A 21,009-nucleotide genomic window follows, 5' to 3' on the forward strand; every position below is an offset into this window, starting at 1 on the left:
CAGAAACGCACCCTCTCGAAACCTGGCGAGCAAGCTACACCGCGATGCAGAGCGCCTCTCTTGCAGAGTCTGCCACTTGAGTTTGCTAAACATCTCCGTAACGCTATCACGGTTACCAAATAACCCTGTGACGAAACGCGCCGCTCTTCTTTGGATCTTCTCTATCTCCTCCGTCAACCCGATCTGGTACGGATCCCACACTGATGAGCAATACTCAAGTATAGGTCGAACGAGTGTTTTGTAAGCCACCTCCTTTGTTGATGGACTACATTTTCTAAGGACTCTCCCAATGAATCTCAACCTGGCACCCGCCATACCATGGCGGGAGAGAGCCAGGTTTGTGTCCTGCCGCACTCCTGGGCCTCTTCAGTATCAGTGTTATTCGGTCTGGAATCTCGTTGAGTGCAGCAGGCTTCTCTTCAGTGATGAGTCCCGCTTCCAACTGGACCCCGGTGATCGGATTAGGGATCTATTCAGGATCATCTACGACGGCCGGTGTGGCCGAGCGGTTCTAGGCGCTTCAGTCTGGAACCGCGTCACTGCTACGGTCGCAGGTTCGAATCCTGCCTCGGGCATGGATGTGTGTGATGTCCTTAGGTTAGTTAGGTTTAAGTAGTTCTAAGTAAGGGGACTGATGACCTCAGGTGTTAAATGCCATAGTGCCAAGAGCCATTTGAACCATTCTTTCTTGATCATCTACCACCACATTTCTCTCACCTCTCTCGACGTCCTGTTCTACGAATATGGCATCCTCTTCATCTAAAAGAACGTCGTCTTCAGCATCAGTATCATTTGCATGGAGTACCAGAGGAATTTCCTCATTCTTGAGAGAGAGCTACATTCTTTTTGCAAGACATCCGAGAGTAAATGTTCCGCAGTCTAAAAATTTTTGGTTATCAAATAAATATTAAATTCGTCTGGGATATTCACTTACTAGTTTACCTGTGTTGTACTTGAAAAGAAATAAAAAATATAAACAGTTAAGATTCTAAACTTTTGAAATACATAGGGACCTATCTGTGGCTTGTGAATAAAATAGCTCTGTTACTCAGGAACCTGAAGTGAAGCACTATAAATAAGTCTAAATATCTGAAGATATTAACTTTTGAAGTGTTGTCTCCGCTTCCAGGAGATTTGCGTTAAAAAAAAAAAAAAAACACCAGAACTGGAGGATATTAAAACTAAAGCTGACACAACAATATTTACGACATTATTCTTTCTCATAAGAAAGCTTATGATCATTGTTGAAACACAAAGAACGTAACAACAACGAGAGCAAGCTTTCTCAACAGCATGTAGCTTTTTAAAAACAAAGTTTAGTGTATGTTTTATAAGTGCACAAACGTGTCCCTCGTACTTGAAATAGATAAGAATTCATAGACCGAGCCATCTGAAGAGTGGTACCAGCTCTGTGCAGTGTACCTTTTTCGGTATTTTCCTTATCATTGGTGCCAGGTACATTTTTTCCCCTTTTGCACTTTATGTTTTCGAAATACTTCATTTGTTGTTGAGTCTCTGGTTTACTACATACGTATTTAATTTCCCCGATATGTTACGTTATCATCGCAACATATTTTTCTTTTTTTAAAATGCATTGCGGTACAGCTAAGCGAGGGACAGCTGTATATGTACAGTACAAGGCTGATATTGCCAGTGTTGCAAAGAGAGAGTTTTCTAGTTTAGTAAACATATACAGTACGAGAGAGAATAATCTCTGGATGGGAAAGGGTGAGAGAGGGGGTTGGGGGGGGGGGGGAGAGAGAGGGGGAGGGAGAATTGTCTCTCGGTGTTGCCACGCTGTTAGGCATTAACAGCACAGGTTAAAAAAAATTATAATATATTATTTGACAACGTACTGTTGGAAAGAGCAAACTTTCGACTTTTAGATGGTACCCGCAAGGAAGGCTCAAATGGCTCTGAGCACTATGGGACTCAACTTCTGAGGTCCTCAGTCCCCTAGAACTTAGAACTACTTAAACCTAACTAACCTAAGGACACCACACACATCCATGCCAGAGGCAGGATTCGAACCTGCGACCATAGCGGTCGCGTGGTTTCAGACTGAAGTGCCTAGAACCGCTCGGCCACCCTGGCCGGCCGCTAGGAAGGATCAGTGCGACAACAGAAAGTGTTTTGTGTTCTACGTATTGTGCAGTGCACGTCAGTAATAATTGTTCAGCGTGACTTTCGTACTAGGTATGGTGTGGATCCTCCTACAGCACAGGGCATTAAATGATGGCAGGTACAATTCCAAGAAACAGGTTGTTTGTGTAAAGGCAAATCGCCAGGTCGTCCCCGAGTGTCTGACACAGACGTCGAACGCATCGGCCATAGTTTCACGAGGAGTCCGCAGAAATCCGTTCGCTGTGCAGCTTGACAGCTCAACATACCCCGATGTCCGTCTGTCGTGTGTTGCGTCGACGTTTACACCTGAAACTGTACAAAATTCAGCAACTGCGAGCTCTTCGTGAAGGTGACAAACAACAACGTGTGGAGTTCCGTAATTCCGTTCTTGGCGAGATGGAGGATCACAGTTTTCTTCCACGCTTAGTGTTAAGTTACGAGGCAACATTCCATTTAAATGGAAACGTGAAGCGTCATAATGTGAGAATATGGGGTACGAAGGGACTCTCCGAAATTTAATGTGTTTTGTGCAGTTTCACACGAATTGTACTGTCCATTTTTTCTTTGCCGAGAACACTGGTACGGGAAGCACACATCTCCGTCTATGTGGAAAGAACTAAACTAAACTCCTCCCGAACAGGCCATGAAGGCTCAACGGTACCGACCAGCCGCCGTGTCATCCTCAGTCCACAGCCGTCACTGGATGTGGATATGTAGGGACTTGTGGTCAGCACAGCGCTCTCCCGGCCGTATGTCAGTTTACGAGACCAGAGCCGCTACTTCTCAGTCAAGTAGCTCCTCAGTTTGCCTTGCAAAGGGCTGAGTGCATCCCGCTTGCCAACAGCGCTCGGCAGACCGGATGGTCACCCATCCAAGTGTTAACTAAGTCCGACAGGGCTTAACTTCGGTGATCTGACGGGAACCGGTGTTACCACTGCGGCAAGGCCGTTGGCTTATTTGGAAAGAAGCCGATTACAACAGATATGTGACAAAAAGAAAGCTGTGTGTATCACAAAAAAAATCCTTCCTTCGCTACAAAAAGTTCCAAATCCTTTCTTTAATAAACCTGTAATACTTACTTGATCTGAAGTTATTATTGGTGTATTCACTGTCAGTAATAATCGTGTGCCTCTTTCGTGTTTGTAGCATTATGCGTGTGTAGGCGAGTATAGCAGCCACTTAGAACTGGTTAGAGCTGAGGGGAATTTGTCTGCAAAGCTTTTTGGTCCCATAGTCGAGAGCGCGTCGCATGCGAGTGGGATACTTTGGCTACTCCAGGTGAACCAGGAGCAGAGAGGAGCGAAGGTCCGTATGTGGGGATAATCCCAGTGTGGGGAATTTTAGCGGTCGACGTTTGCAGGACAGACAATGCTCCGAGAAATGTCAGAGTGTCAGACAATCCTGTGGGTGGCTCAGTTACAGCTCTCTGAATTTCGACAATACATCACAGTTAAATACTAAAGTGAGTCTGAATACGTCTGTGATGTCAGAAATAAGAGGTGCATGCAGTGACACAGCAGTATTTAAAAGTCTTTAAAACTACAGAAGTTAATATTTCAAAGCGGTTAAACATTTTCACCGTGAACCTCTGAATTAACAACTTTTAAACGCTTCATGCGTTTTCAACGTACGATATCTGACATTGTAACGTTGCACACAGCTATCATCTCTGAAAGCTATGTATCTGCATCTATTTTACTTCTTGATTCAGTATGTCTTTTATACCATTTTTATAACGCAAATATTGCTCAGAAGATTACACAGCAAATGAAAACAGCATCAGCACCTCATTTTTGTCATACTTGCATTTTTACTTAACAAATGTGTATCTTTTTTAAAATTTTGATTGCGAATGCTGTTAAAAACTGTGCTAATTTATAATTGGTCAATTGCATATACTAGTTGACATCACCACTGAGAAGAGAATGAAAAGACACTTACGCGACGAAGGAATAAATAATTGTTTAAGTACTGTTAAGTGACAATTCATTTTCATTTAACTTGAGCTTACTTGTGCAAGAATACTAGCTTATTCATTTATGAACGTTTCCTTACTTGTAATTATTGTGAACGATCTGAGTGTGACTGAATATTTATAAAGTTTCTGCATTTCAGTGTTGTTGTACTGTTTTAGTGTATCCCCAGGAAGTAGTCAAGCTGAAACAGATCATGTTTGTTGAAGTTAAGAAAGATGTGTTTTGATGGGGGACAGCTTTCAGCCAATGGAAAAGCAGACAGTAGCAGAACTTTATGGGAATCAAGTAGGGAGTAGGACTTTTCGAATGAACTCAAGGTAGCGATTCTGGACATTTTATATCGAGTGCTGGAAGAAGGCAGACCTACCTGTGGTAAAGTACACGATTCAATTCTATAGGTGATTGATTATGAGTGGTGAACATCCACTACCATAGTTTAACTCCTGAACAGACTTTAAATTTCGAGAGGTCTGAATGTGCTCCAGCGAAGGCGTCTGACTGTCTCAACTTGTGTTACACAACTGAAGATAGGCAGGGTGTAAGTTACTATTCTTTGTACCACGTGTCAGTTTGCGAATCATCGTGTTGAACTCTGAATTGTTTTGAGCTGATGAATATTTCATGTATTGTTATCATAAAACGGACTTGGTTTCCAAGTATTTGATAACTATTTTGATTGGTTTCAGAAAGATGTAGGTTGCAGTAGGTACTGGGAGATGAAGAAGCTTGCACAGGATAGAGTAGCATGGAGAGCTGCATCAAACCAGTCTCAGGACTGAAGACCACAACAACAACAACATTTTGATTGGGGATTTTGCTACCATTCTCGTAACGTTCTCAATGTAACTTTACAGCATTTGATAAGACTGCTTTTTGTCTCCATTTTAAGTGGATATTGTACAACCACCACCCATTTATTTTAGATGTCCTTTCTCGAATAAATATTATTCATAATAATTCTGTCAGCTACATCAATTACAGATGTTTGAGTAGAAATCCTGTTATTAAATTATTCATTTAATGTTTATTTTGTATTTCTATTTATTTTATTAAATCACAAATATTGCCAGTAGACAGACTATTTGACTGAACAATCAGATCTGCATGTCATTACTTGCATGGATTGATCCAAAACAACTCCGAGCAATTGTTTTTTAAACAGAGCCATGCATAGCTCCAGTACTGAGAGTACAAGTAACTGCAGACAAAAATGTAACTGTTTTGCTCGTGTTGAATGCTGAAGATCAATTTCTCAGCAGTAGCCATCATGTAACATCACATGTAACATGCAAAAGTCTTTATTGTTGGTAATTCAAAATTTCGTAAACGTCTTGTTTTTCTCTTGTTGTTTCTCCTTTCATAGCTCTTGAGGATTAATTCATTTATATGTATTTGTGCTTTCGGGAAATGTACTTGTCATCTTTGGCCATGATATTACTTTACTCCGTAATACGAGTAGTTGTGCGTCCGCCATTAACGTGGCAGGCTCTCAGCCAATCAGGGTGCAGCAAGTGCTAAGTTGTGTCTCATTGGCAGAAGTAGTACACAGCACGGCATATTTGAATCGGGAAGCATTGTCTCACTGCAATGTGCGTTCGCGCTTGAAAACGGTCATGCGTTAATGTGTTCTGCACTTGTGCAACTTCTTTATTAATTCAGCAAAACCGTGTCGATTACAGTCTGCGTGCAGTAGAGAATTTTTGAAGAATTACTTAATTTGTGTAAATATTTATACATTTTTTCTGAAATTATGTTAGGAGTTGTGAGATTTTGTTGAGGCTTTTACAGTAATTTGTCAGATCTTACCACATGAATAATGATTGCCTCAGATTTGTGTGTGGTGCTAAAGACTTTAATCAAAAGTTCGGGACACTGTTTTCAAGGGAAATGTGATTACTGTTAGATGGAAACTAGTAGAAATAGTAGTGAAGTCCGTAAAGATTGTCACTGTATTTGTTCGAACTGTACAGGGTTACAATTTGTTTGATGTTCTCTTGATTACATAATAGTGTGTACAGTGTACTGAGAGATGCGACGGCGTAGAACTCGGGCACCAATGACGCCGACGTCGACGACGACTCGCCGGGCAGCGGAGTTAGTGGTTCATCTTCCTCAGCTTGGCCTCTGATGGAAGCAGCGTTGACAGCACTCCGCAACCTGCCGGACAAGGGAAAGATCTAGCGAATATCGGCCACACGCAACCCGTATTGCCAACATTCATGATCGGCGAATGATATGTGAACCACTGATTTATATTCTGTGGAAGTCAGATCTTGTACACTACAACTGAATTGTACTGTTCTGGTAAACAATATCAGAGGATCAGAAAATATTGCTGTATCTACGACACACAATATGTGATGAGAATTATCTTGTAGCGGTAACACCGTTTAGGATAGAGAAAGTTAGTTTTGTGCGATATTCGGAGCACGAGTTACAGCCATGTGCAGGCCAGATTGCAGTAAGCTACGCATACCAGCAGTTGCGAAGGCAAATAGAGACCACGGGGACGTAGAACTGCCAGAGAGGGCGCACACGGCAGTTTCTATGGCAGAAGTCACAGGCAGAAGAGAGCCACTGGCCAACCTAAGTGATATGCGTTTTTGACGTGAAGCGGTGCGTTGGCAAAACACAGGTGCACAGCCGAGTATAAGTAGGTGCCATTTCCTAATGAGATTCATTCTAGTATGGCAGCTCTCGTGGACGGTGGGGCTTATCACACTACTGGGCTACACGCAGCAACAGATAGGCCGCCAGCATCCCAGTCGACGGCAGGTCATTGGTTCGAACCTCTGAGGCCGACGCGTGGTCCATAGCCAGCCGGGGCGGGCCACTCTTCTAACACCAAATGTTGTGGCGACTTCTGCCGAATGTATCAGGATGACCAAATGTAGCAGGAAGACACCAAATGGATGGGGTTCCAGCAGGTGCCGTATTAAGCCTTGGTGAGAACTTTCCAAATGATTTATTTGCTTCTACTACAGTGCTCCGTTCACCTCGGTCTGCATCACAGGGGCCCCGCAATGCTGAGGAAGCACCCCAGCGGCCTGTGCAATGCCACGCTGTGTCGTGACAGCCTTGGCCGGCCCACTGAGTTCTGTGATGTCAGGATGGCTGCACCAACAGCTGACTCAGCAGCCACTGTCCCCGTTGACTCCACGCTGCTCTGCCGGGAGCTGTAGGCCGGCCCCACTGCTGCTTATTCCTCGCTGGCGTAGCTGAGAATGCGGCCGCAACGACCACCCATGATCCGGCGTCCGAATCTGTGGCCCTCGCCTTAGAAGAGCCGAGACGACTGCCCGCAGTAGCAAGCCAAACAGTGGCCTGCCATGGCTGGCTGCAGACCCTACATCGGCCTCAGAGGGTCGAACCAATAACCTGCCATCGACTGGGCGCTGGTGCCCCAACTGTTGCTGCGTGTAGCCCAGTGGTGTGATATGCCCCACCGCCAGAGCTGCCACACTTTAATGAATCTCATTAGAAAATGGCAGCTATTAATACTCGGCTGTGCACCTCTGTTTTGCTAACGCACTGCTTAGCGTCACGTACGGTTAACACTTAGGTTGGCCAGTGGCCCTCTTCTGGCTGTGACTTGCGCCATGGAAACTGCTGTGTGAGACCTCTCCGGCAGTTGTACGCCCCTGTGGCCTCTATTTGCCTTCACAGCTGCTGGTATGCGTAACTTACTGCTATCCGGCCCGCATTTGGCTTTAACTCGTGCTCCGAATATTCTTTAAGAAAAGATTTTGAAAGTAAATTCACAGTTCAATGTGACTGTAGCGACTAATTTCGTTCGGTTCTTTTGTTCGACTGAAAAAAAAACGACTGGATGAAAAACTATCGACTGACCAATCGATTGTTAAAAACAGTCGGTTGCCCCATCACTATGGGTGGGGTTTTCCCGAGGCCAAAAGATTGTGCGAGGTATTCCGTGTTCGATTCAAGCGAGTAGGTCTGGCGTGCCTCAGTGGCGCCAGCTGCAGTTCGGCCACTCACCGAAGACGAAGCCGCCCAGGATGGAGACGGCGAGCACGCAGCTGGACTCGATGAGCGCTCCCAGCATCAGCGACGTCACGAAGGTGCCCAGCCGGCCACAGCACAGGCACAGGCACACCGCCATCGCCCTGGAAGCACCGAGGCCACCCTGAGCATAGGGGTCGCCAGCTGTCCACAAGTGTACACACAGTGCCAGCAAGCTTCTTATCAGTCATGGGACAGGAGAAGATGAAGAGGCAGAGGAAGCATCTGAGGAAGTTCAATGGGTAATTGAGTATGAAAGAGAGATGAAAGTCCAACAGTCATCGAGGATTGGAATAGAAAAAGGTTACAGGAAAATATGGGCGTGGAATTGGAAAAGAAAAAGGGGAAAGACTAACTGAGGTCTGTAGTAAATATCATCTACATCTACATCTAAATCTACATGACTACACTGCAATTCACATTTAAGTGCTTGGCAGAGGGTTTATCGAACCACAATCAACTATCTCTCTACCATTCCACTCCCGAACAGCGCGTGGGAAAAACGAATACCTAAACCTTTCTGTTCGAGCTCTGATTTCTCTTATTTTATTTTGATGATCATTCCTACCTATTTAGGTTGGGTCCAACAAAACATTTTCGCATTCGGAAGAGAAAGTTTGAAATTTCGTAAATAGATCTCGCCGCGACGAAAAACGCCTTTGCTTCAATGACTTCCATCTCAATTCGCGTATCATATCTGCCACACTCTCTCCCCTATTACGTGATAATACAAAACGAGCTGCCGTTTTTGCACCCTTTCGATGTCCTCCGTCAATCCCACCTGGTAAGGATCCCACACCGCGCAGCAATATTCTAACAGAGGACGAACGAGTGTGGTGTAAGCTGTCTCTTTAGTGGACTTGTTGCATCTTCTAAGTGTCCTGTCAATGAAACGCAACCTTTGGCTCGCCTTCCCCACAATATTATCTATGTGGTCTTTCCAACTGAAGTTGTTCGTAATTTTAACACCCAGGTACTTAGTTGAATTGACAGCCTTGAGAATTGTACTATTTATCGAGTAATCGAATTACAACGGATTTCCTTTGGAACTCGTGTGGATCACCTCACACTTTTCGTTATTTAGCGTCAACTGCCACCTGCCACACCATACAGCAATCTCTTCTAAATCGCTTTGCATCTGATACTGGTCTTCGGATGACCTTACTAGACGGTAAATTACAGCATCATCTGCGAACAACCTAAGAGAACTGCTCAGATTGTCACCCAAGTTACTTATATAGATCAGGAGCAGCAGAGGTCCCAGGACGCTGCCCTGGGGAACAGCTGATATCACTTCAGTTTTACTCGATGATTTGCCGTCTATTACTACGACCTGCGATCTTCCTGACAGGATATCACGAATCCAGTCGCACAACTGAGACGATACCCCACAGGCCTGCAGCTTGATTAGAAGTCGCTTGTGAGGAACGTCGTCAAAAGCTTTCTGGAAATCTAGAAATACGGAATCAACTTGAGATCCCCTGTCGATAGCGGCCATTACTTCGTGCGAGTAAAGAGCTAGTTGCGTTGCACAAGAACGATGTTTTCTGAAACCATGCTGATTACGTATCAATAGATCGTTCCCTTCGAGGTGATTCATAATGTTTGAATACAGTATATGCTCCAAAACCCTACTGCAAACCGACGTCAATGATATAGGTCTGTAGTTCGATGGATTACTCCAACCACCCTTCTTAAACACTGCTGCGACCTGCGCAATTTTCCAATCTGTAGGTACAGATCTATCGGTGAGCGAGCGGTTGTATATGATGGCTAAGTAGGGAGCTATTGTATCAGCGTAATCTGAAAGGAACCTAATCGGTATACAATCTGGACCTGAAGACTTGCCCGTATCAAGCGATTTGAGTTGCTTCGCAACCCCTAAGGTATCTACTTCTAAGAAACTCATGCTAGCAGCTGTTCGTGTTTCAAATTCTGGAATATTCCATTCGTCTTCCCTGGTGAAGGAATTTCGAAAAACTGCGTTCAATAACTCCGCTTTAGCGGCACAGTCGTCGGTAACAGTACCATCGGCAGTGCGCATGGGACAGGAGAAGATGAAGAGGCAGAGAAAGCACCTGAGAATGTTGAATGGGTATCTGAGAGACGATAATCGACAGTCATCGGGGATTGGAACGTGGTTGTAGGTGGATGCATAGAAGAAAGGTTACAGGAAAATATGGGCGTGGCATTGGAAAAGACAGAGGGGAAAGACTAACTATAGTAAATATCATATGGTAGTAGTGAATACTCAGTTCAAGGATTACAATCGGAGGACATAAAACTTGTCAGCATGACCAGGAAGGATTCAGGATCCACACTCATAGCAGTGGAAGTTCAAAAACATAACAAAATAATTTTTTTACATGTGAAATTTCATCATTTTATCACTTACTATTGGCTGCATTTGTTTCTATACACACACTTTTCTTAAGTAAGAGAGATTCTTCGATGAGTTTTGTGTAGCATACAAACCATAATTACAGTATATGAAATTCTAGAATTTTCCAAATCTGATAAGAACTGTGGTAAAAATTTTATATAATTCAATATAAAATTTCAGTTTCTTTCTAAACATGAAGCTTAAAATGCAACAACTCATTCATTTTTTCATAAATTAAATAAATTCTAGAATTTCATACAACTGTAAGTACGGTCTGTATGCTGTGCAAAATTCAGTGAAGAATCTCTCCTACTTATGAAAGAAAGTATACCTATAGCAACAAATGCAGCCAATAGTTAGTGGAAAAAATGATGAAATTTCACATGTAAAAAAGTTATTTTGAGTTATGTTTTTGAACTTCCACTGTTATGAGTGTGAATCCTGAACCCTTCCTGGTCATGCTGACAAAGTTTTATGAACTTTTTGTAAAATTATAGGCAATGGAAATTAAAATGTCCTGTGGTGCCTCTCCTGCTCCAACTCGGTCTGACATCGTTCCCCCCGTAAACAAAAAAAAGGCTCTGAGCACTATGGGACTGAACTTCTAAGGTCATCAGTCCCCTAGAACTTAGAACTACTTAAACCTAACTAACCTAACGACATCACGCACATCCATGCCCGAGGTAGGATTCTAACCTGCGACCGTAGCGGTCGGGCGGTTCCAGACTGAAGCGCCTAGAACCGTTCGGCCACCCCGGCTGGCTCCCGTAAACAGCTAAAGCAGTTCTCACACTACAGACACGATTTACATGAAGTTGTAGGTGGAGACCGACATGCCTGTGTGTGATACTGAAGATAGGAAAGTGTTCATGTAAGCATATATGTCAAGTGAGTGTGGCTGGTGGTGTACATTATTAGAGCTAGTATCAGGTTGGGACATCTCGGCACTAACAGAATCGCCTAAGTGCATGATGGTAGCACCTATCCAGCTGCGAACATTAAAAATACATAATTAAATCCTGACGTAAATCAAATAGCCTTAGCTGTCCTCTACTCAGTGTCTGAATCGCTGTCTCATGCATACTACTCTTAAATGGTGTGATTGTGGAAGACCAGCAGTGATGGTGGGAAATCTAAGTCCAGCTCGACTTCTGTACTCTACTCTAAGTTGGAGACATTCTCTTTAACGACTCATCGATCTCCATGCAGCAAGTGTTCTCTGACTTAACTCTCCGAAACTTAACTGGTTCTAGACTTGATGTGTGCCGTGTGACAAATGGTGGTCACATTGAACATTTATAAGGTTCTTGGTAAAACTGTGAGTTGCTCTTTCATTTGACATGTCATTTATAGCTGTAAGTTAAATATAATAAATACCATAAAGCGTTAAAACCCCGATATTCATTTATAAACACCCTGTATATGGGATACACTGACAGGAAAAAGGGACAGAATGGTAGGAGATCTCTTAAGATATCACAGAACAGCTGTTATGGTACCAGAGGGAGTTGTAGAGACTAAAAACCGTTGAGGAAAACAAGAGATTGGAATACACCCAGCGCATAATTGAGGACCTAGGTTACAAGTGTTCATCTCAGAGTTTGTCACAAGAGAGGAATTAATGGCAGGCTGCCTCAGACCAATCAGAAGGATGATGATAAAAAAAAGTTGTTTCACTCATTGCAAATTTTCGTTGTAGCACCTGAGGTAGGTGGGGAAGGTGTCGATGACGACGCTATTGACGACGGAGATGCACATCCCGGAGAGTACGACGAACACCATGGGCAGCATCAGCACCTCCAGCTCCGTCTGGGCCCACATTGTGGCCACGCCGCATGCTCCGGACACCACCAGGCACACCGCTGAAACACGACACCATTCCAGATAGGGTCAGCTTGGAGTTGTCCAGCTGGACCTAGATGATAGCCACACTACACATCTAGGGCAATACCAGGCATACTACTTCACCACAGTACTATTGTAAATATGGTCAGTTGAGGGTTGTCCAGCTGGACCTGGATGATGGCCACACTACACACCCAGGAGAATGCCAGGCATACCACTTAAACATGATACAGTTCTAAATATGGTCAGCTCAGGGTTCTCCAGATGAACCTAGATGGTGGTGGCACTATACACACAGGACAATGCCAGAAATACCACTTAAAAATGATACCACTCTAAATATGGTCAGCTCAAGGTTATCCAGCTGGTCCTAAATGGTGACCACACAACGCACCCAGAATAATACCAGGCATACCACTTAAATATGATACTATTCCAAATTTGGTCAGCTCAGGGTTGTCCAGCTGGACAAACTACACACCCAGGACAATACCAGGCATATCAGTTAAACACAATACCCTTCTAAATATAGTCAGCTCAGGATTTTCCTGCTGGACCTAGATGGTGGCCACACTACACCAAGGACAATACCAGGCATACCACTTACACACAATACCATTGTAAACTGGTCAGCTCAGGGTTGTCCTGCTGGACCCAGATAGTGTCTACACTGCACACCTGGGGCAATACCAGGCATAATACTTAACAGCAATAAAATTCTAAATATGGTCAGCTCAGTGTTGTCTAGGTGGACGTAGATGGTGGCAAAACTATACACACAGGACAATGCCAGAAACACCACTTAAACATGATACCATTCTGAATACGGTCAGCTCAGGTAGTCCAGCTGGACCTAGGTGACAACCACACTACACACCCAGGACAATGCCAGGCATACCACTTAAAAATGATAGCACTGTAAATATGGTTAGCTCAAGGATATCCAGCTGGACATAAATGGTGGCCACACAATGCACCCAGGATAATACCAAGCATAACACTTAATCATGATACTATTCCAAATATGATCAGCTCAGGGTTGTCCAGCTGGACATACTACACTCCCAGGACAATACCATGCATACCACTGAAACGCGATACAGTTCTAAATATGGTCAGTTCAGGGTTGTCCAGCTGGACCTAGGTGGTGGCCACACTATACCAAGGACAATACCAGGCATACCACTTAAACACAATACCATTGTAAATTGGTCAGCTCAGGGTTGTCCTGCTGGACCTACATAGTGGACACACTACACACCCAGGAAAATATCAGCCATACCGCTTAAACACGATACCATTCCAAATATGGTCAGCTCAGTGTTGTCTGGCTGGACCTAGATGGTGGCCACACTACACACACAGGACAATGCCAGACATACCACTTAAAACCGATTCTGTTCTAAATATGGTCAGCTCAAGGTTATCCAGCTGGACCTAAATGGTGGCAACACTACACACCCAGGAAAAAAACCCAGGTATACCACGTAAACATGATACCATTCCAAATATGGTCAGCTCAGGGTTGTGTAGCTGGACATACTACACACTCAGGACAATACCAGGCGTAACACTTAAACATGATACAGTTCTATGGTCAGCTCAGGGTTGTCCTGTTGGACCTAGATGGTGGCCACAGTACACACCCTGGATAATACTAGGCATACCACTTAAACACGATACTGTTCTAAGTGTGGTCAGCTCAGTGTTTTTCAGCCAGACCTGGATGGTGGTCACACTACACACCCAAGACAATACCAGGCATACCTGTTAAACGCAATTCCATTCTAAATATGGTAAGCCCAGGGTTTTCCTGCTCGACCTAGATGGTGGCCGCAGTACACCAAGGACAATACCAGGCATACCACTTAAATACAATACTGTTCTAAGCTTAGGAAGCTCACGGTTGTCAAGCTGGACATAGATGATGGCCGCAGTACACACACAGGACGACACCAATCACATCCCTGCAATAAGGCGCCATTACAAATAGGGTTGCTTTGGCCCTCGGACTGCAGTGTGTATGCTTTCCTGAAATCATGTCAGGCAAATGCAAATATTGCTTCGACACCAAATTTCATGTCTGAGGATAGTTCAACAAGTAAAGTAAGAAGAGCCCTTGCTGCTGTGTGAGTATCACATGTGAATTACATTCCATGTCTTATTATAAGAAATCATTAAATCCTTAGAACTGTTCTGATAGATGTGCTGTTATGCTTCAGAATACACTTTCAAGGTGGGGGACTGGCAGATACATGGCCGCCACTGAAGTGAAAAGTGTAGTACCGTATTAATGCAATTTATCAACAACTATTGGAAGTTTATGGGGTGTGTGTAAAGGTAGGTGTGGTTTGCTACAGGAACTGCTCAAAGAAATGAGAAAACGTTAGAGTGACCAAGCAAGTCTGCCTGATCTGACAATGTCTGACTTGTCCAAAAGTTGATCCAAGAAGACTGTCGTGATATGTAATGTGGGGTCCACATCAACTCAACTTTGCCCTCAGCATTGTAGTCGATATCGCGCACAACATACTGGAATAACAGAAGAAGTGTTCCCGCTGGGCACCATGGCGACTCTGAGATGACTGCACAGGCAGGCAAATGAGACTCACTCTCCAGCTGGTTGGAAAGTCCTGTATTTCTGCACAGTATAATCAGAGAGGGGAAATATTGTGGTATCATGTGATATTCGGGATGCAAAAAAGCGTGAATGTCATACAGACACCTATCATATTCCTCCTACGAGAATTTCAAAACGCCACGACCCGCAATGACAGTTATAGTCACCATCTGTTGGGACACAGTGGATGTACAGCCAGTTGATATTTTGAGCCAAAGAGAGATCGTAAATGCTGCCAGATATTGTGCCAAACTGGGACGGTTGCAGCAGACTATTGGGAGGAAGCGACTGTTATTGTTTCGAACGGTATCGTGCTTTTGCAAGACAATGTCCGACAGCACACGATCTCTACTACACATGGTTTGGTTCTTTCGCTTCCGATAGGATGTATTGAAACACTCTCCACACAGCCCAGGTCTCGTACCAAGCGTGTGTGATCTCTTTGGACCGTTGGAGAAGGAAGTGAGGTTTTGGTCATAGATTGAAGTCTTTCATGATTAGATGATATAGCTGCTGTTAAACTTTTCGGGATGTAAGGTCGTGGTCCAAGAAACTATTCTGTTCCTGACGTTTCGTCCAGGACTGCGCTGGACATCATCAGAAGCGCTTCTCCGCTGAGTCTTGACAGGTGACCGGTCGGACGTCCAAGAGCAACATAAGTTCTGTAGGAAAGGGGGCATGGTCCAAGTAACACGTGACGACCAAAGATAATCTTTGTCAGAGATAAAAGTTAACTATCGATTGTCGTCTTATCAAAGATAAAACTGTCTAGCGATTCTGCAGAGCTACTGTCCATACGTCGCTAAGTTTATTGCCTTCCCTTTCCTATTAAAATTATCCTGATGCTTATAAATTTCAGTGGCTTCTCTACATAATCGTGAATAATAATTTGACGTTGTAGAAAACTTCAATTCGTGGTTTCCTGACTGAAGAGCATTCTTCTGCTACAGCTGATTTCTCTATTTTTGATGGTCGGCAAAGACTTTTATGATCTTTTGCTTTGTATTTACACTCCTTTTGGTAGTTCCAATATAAACTTCACCACACGTACACGGAATTTTGTATACACCCCATGTAGACAGAAGAGGGCGTCTACTCTTCACAGAGTCTAAAGACCGGTCTGATGTCATGTTTCTGTAAAATCTTACCGATCCGATCCGTTACTTTTTTAAAAAAAGGGAGAGAAACTGTATATTTTCGTCGCTGTAGTTCATCCTTGTCTTTCGGTCTTCTGTTCCTTGGTCGAAAATCCTTTATACTTCTTTCTCTGAGTAGTCATTTTTCTCGAAAGCCTGCTTCAGATATTTTATTTCTGCGTCCAGGTGTTCCAATGTGCATATCCGTTCATCTCTATCAACAAGACTTTTAATGACACTTCTGTTTTGGGTGGTGGTTGCATTCTTTAAGCAAATATGTGTCCGTATTCGTTACTTTCCGAAAAACTTTATGTTCTACACTTCGGACTGTCTCCTAACTAAAACATCCAAGAAAGATATTCCCTTATCTTTCTCCACTTCCATGGTGAACTGGATTTTTTGATTAATTTTGTTTAGATGATCAAAGAATTCATCCAAAGCCTGTCTACCGTGGGATCAAACCACAAATGTGTCATCTGCAACCCGGTATCAGTGAGATTGTTTCTTATTTGCTTTGTCCAGAGCCGATTGCTCGAATTTCTCTATACAAAAATTAGCGATTGCAGGACTTAATGGGTTACCCATTGTTACATCATCCAGTTGCTCATAAAATTCATCGTTCCACTGGAACTCACTCGAAGTAAGGCAATGTCGAGAAAGAGCAGTCAAATCTCCTGGAAAAATATCCGTTATAAAAATCATAAGGACACTATGTCCAAACTTACAAGAATATCTTCTGGAGCCAGAATTCGACCTTCAAGTTTTTCAATAAAATGACGCGAGTCTTTTATACACTACCGGCCCTTAAAATTGCTACACCAAGAAGAAATGCAGATGATAAAGGGGTATACATTGGACAAATATATTATACTAGAACTGACATGTGATTACATTTTCACGCAATTTGGGTGCATAGATCCAGATAACAGTACCCACAACAACCACCTCTGGCCGTAATAACGGCCTTGATAAGCCTGGGCATTGAGTCAAACAGAGCTCGGATGGCGTGTACAGGTACAGCTGCCCATGCAGCTTCAACAAGATACCACAGTTCATCAAGAGTAGTGACTGGCGTATTGTGACGAGCCAGTTGCTCGGCCACTATTGACCAGACGTATTCAATTAGTGAGAGATCTGGAGAATGTGCTGGCCAGGGCAGCAGTCGAACATTTTGTGCATCCAGAAAGGCCCGTACAGGACCTGCAACATGTGGTCGTGAAGTATCCTGCTGAAATGTAGGGTCTCGCAGGAATCGAATGAAGAGTAGAGCCACGGGTCGTAACACATCTGAAATGTAACGTCCACTGTTCAAAGTGCCGTCAATGCGAACATGAGGTGACCGATATGTGTAAGCAATGGCTCCCCATACCATCACGGCGGTTGATACGCCAGTATGGCGATGACGAATACACGCTTCCAATGTGCGTTCACCGCTATGTTGCCAAACACGGATGCGACCATCATGATGCTTTAAACAGAACCTGGATTCATCCGAGAAAATGACGTTTTGTCATTCGTGCACCCAAGTTCGTCGTGGAGTACACCTTCGCAGGCGCACCTGTCTGTGATGCACTGTCAAGGGTAACCGCAGCCACGATCTCCGAGCTGATAGTCCACGCTGCTGCAAACGTCGTCTAACTATTCGTGCAGATGGTTGTTGTCTTGCAAACGTCCCCATCTGTTGACTCAGGGATTGAGACGTGGCTGCACGATCCGTTACAGCTATGCGGATAACATGCCTGTCATCTCGACTGCTAATGATACGAGGCCGTTGGATCCAGCACGGCGTTCCGTATTACCCTCCTGAACCCACCGATTTCATATTCCGCTAACAGTCACTGAATCTCGACCAACCCGAGCAGTAATGTCGCGATACGATAAATCGCAATCGCGACAGGCTACAATCCGACCTTTATCAATGTCTGAAACGTGATGGTAAGCATTTATCCTCCTTACAGGAGGCATCACAACAACGTTTCACGAGGCAACGCCGATCAACTGCTGTTTGTGTATTAGAAATCGGTTGGAAACTTTCCTGATGTCAGCACGTTGTAGGTGTCTCCACCGACGCCAATCTTGTGTGAATGCTCTGAAAAGCTAATCATTTGCATATCACAGCATCTTATTCCAGCCGGTTAAATTTCGTGTCTGTAGCACGTCATCTTCGTGGTGTAGGAATTTTAATCGCCACAAGCCACGGTCACAATGGCGCGTCGAGTAGTCCCCTGGTCGATATGTCGGAGAGATACAACGTTGTGAATGGGATTTACAATTAGAAGTAATGTAATACTGGCCTGTTCTACCCGCGCAACATGGAGGGGGGAGGGGGGGGGACGCATTGGATATCCAAGAGCCATTGAGTAGCGCATCGTAAATTAAGATTGTGTACCCATTTCCATTACTGCAACATCTGTGGAGAAACCAAGAAACTACTCCAGATAAAACGTATGTACATTTTGCTATAGAATAACAATACCGGCCATTAAAATTGCTACACAAAGAACAAATGCAGATGATAAACTGGTATTCATTCGACAAATATATTGTACTAGAACTGACATGTGATTACATTTTCACGTAACTTGGGTGCATAGATCCTGAGAAATCAGTACCCCGAACAACCACCTCTGGCCGTAATAACGGCCTTGATACGGCTGGGCATTGAGTCAAACAGAGCTTGGATGGCGTGTACAGGTACACCTGCCCATGCAGCTTCAACGCGATACCACAGTTCATCGAGAGTAGTGGGTGACGTATTGTGACGAGCCAGTTGGTCGGCCACCATTGACCAGACGTTTTCAGTTGGTGAGAGATATGGAGAATGTGCTGGCCAGAGCAGCAGTCGAACATTTTCTGTTTCCAGAAAGGCCCGTACGAGAGTTGCAAGATGCGGTCGTGCATTATCCTGCTGAAATGTAGGGTTTCGCAGGTATCGAATGAAGGGTAGAGCCACGGGTCGTAACACACCTGAAATGTAACGTCCAAGTGCCATCAATGCGAACAAGAGATGACCGAGACGTGTAACCAATGGCACCCCACACCATCACGCCGGGTGATACGCCAGTATGGTGGTGACGAGTACATGCTTCCAATGTGCTTTCACCAAGATGTCGCGAAACATGGATGCGACCATCATGATGCTGTAAACAGAACCTGGATTCATCCGAAAAAATGACGTTTTGCCATTCGTGCACCCAGGTTCGTCATTGAGTACACCATCGCAGGCGCTCGTGCCTGTGATGCAGCGTCAAGGGTAGCCGCAGCCATGGTCTCCGAGCTGATAGTCCATGCTCCTGCAAACGTCGTCCAACTGTTCGTGCAGTGATACGAGGCTGTTGGGATCCAGCACGGCGTTCTGTATTACCCTCCCGAACCCACCGATTCCATATTCTGCTAATAGTCACTGGATCTGGACCAACGCGAGCAGCAATGTCGCGAAACGATAAACCGCAATCGCGATAGGATACAATCCGATCTTTGTCAAAGTCGGAAACGTGATGGTACGCATTTGTCCTCCTTACACGAGGCATCACAACAACGTTTCACGAAGCAACGCCGGTCAACTGCTGTTTGTGTATGAGAAATCGGTTGGAAACTTTCCTCATGTCAGCACGTTGTAGGTGTCGCCACCGGCGCGAACCTTGTGTGAATGCCCTGAAAAGCTATTCATTTGCATATCACAGCATATTCTTCCTGCCGGTTAAATTTCGCGTCTGTAGCACGTCATCTTCATGGTGTAGGAATTTTAATGGCCAGTAATGTATAAATATCCCCACCGAAATAAACCCGGCGACGTGAAATCCGATGACGTAGCGGGTCAATTAATATGGCCATCTCAGCCGATCCACCGGTCACTGTAAGCACAGTCTAATACCTCCCGTGCTTCTGCTGCATAATGCGCTGGGAAACTGTCATGCTGAAACCACTTACATTGTCAAACGTTCAGGACAGCATCCTGCGGTTGTTCCTGTTCCAAAAACGTTCGATATTTGGTTTATTCAACGCGCTGTCGATAAAATATGGACCAATGAGTTTGCTCCCCATGATGGTACACCATAAGTTTACCGACCAACTTGCTGTAACGATTGAGGATTATCTACACTCCAGTAATGCATGTTACGCTGGTTAACGCTACCATGGTTTGTGAATGCAGACTCACTAGAAAATGGTCCCTCGTTAATGAAGGAGGGGGGGGGGGTCGAAATGAGATTTTCACTGTGCAGCGGAGTGTGCACTGATATGAAACTTTCTGGCCGATTAAAACTGTGTGCGGGACCGAGAGTCGAAGTCGGGACTTTTGACTTTCGCTGGTAAGTGCGTGGCAGAGCATGTGCTGGCGGAAGGCAGAGGTCCCGATTTCGAGTCTCGATCCGGCACACAGTTTCAATCTGCCAGGAAGATTCAACGTGGGGGTCGTTTGCATTTGTTGACTTGCCCATTCATAAACCTCTATACGCTTATGGAAATCGGCGCCATGATGTTCTTGATGCAGTGACACATGGTATGGATGAAAATTATGACGAGGCAGTATTGAGACAACACTACTGACGGACATTTGGAAATTTGTGGGATGTTCCTATGAGGCCCAACTGCTGATGTAATCGGACCCTAGGCTACACACTACTTATCTAAATTTAACCTACGCTAAGGACAAAACTCAGATATCCAAGCCAGAGGGAGGGCTCGAACCTCCGACGAGGGGAGCCGAGCAAACCGTGGCAAGGCGCCCAAGACCGCGCGGCTATCCCGCGTGGCAACTGACGGATGTATCGGAGGTGTAATAGCCAGGCGCTTATTCTTCGTTTCTGGTGCACTGCCGCCAGTAGAATTTCATTAATTTCTCCTGTAACATGTGTGCTTCTTTTCCTTTAGCCGGTCTGCTCGCTAGCATCAGGCATAAGGGCG

The 21,009-nt window shown here is 44.6% G+C and overlaps 1 protein-coding gene and 1 pseudogene across 1 annotated transcript in view; both read right to left on the reverse strand.

Annotated features, from left to right (window-relative positions):
* Positions 1-2,959: 2,959 nt before the first annotated feature.
* On the reverse strand, positions 2,960-3,077 carry LOC124719173 (annotated as a pseudogene).
* A 3,022-nt stretch (positions 3,078-6,099) lies between these two features.
* LOC124719077 (synaptic vesicle glycoprotein 2B-like) overlaps positions 6,100-21,009 on the reverse strand; it is a 126,607-nt gene continuing 111,697 nt past the window's right edge. Inside the window, exons 10-12 of the mRNA XM_047244758.1 lie at positions 12,206-12,365; positions 8,097-8,224; positions 6,100-6,257 (exon numbers count right to left, since the gene is read on the reverse strand). Coding sequence (XP_047100714.1) covers positions 6,196-6,257; positions 8,097-8,224; positions 12,206-12,365 — 350 coding nt within the window. The 3' untranslated portion in view covers positions 6,100-6,195. The remainder of the gene's footprint in view (positions 6,258-8,096; positions 8,225-12,205; positions 12,366-21,009) is intronic.

The sequence above is a fragment of the Schistocerca piceifrons genome, chromosome 10 (genome assembly GCF_021461385.2).
Source record: "Schistocerca piceifrons isolate TAMUIC-IGC-003096 chromosome 10, iqSchPice1.1, whole genome shotgun sequence".
NCBI classification, from domain to species: domain Eukaryota; kingdom Metazoa; phylum Arthropoda; class Insecta; order Orthoptera; family Acrididae; genus Schistocerca; species Schistocerca piceifrons.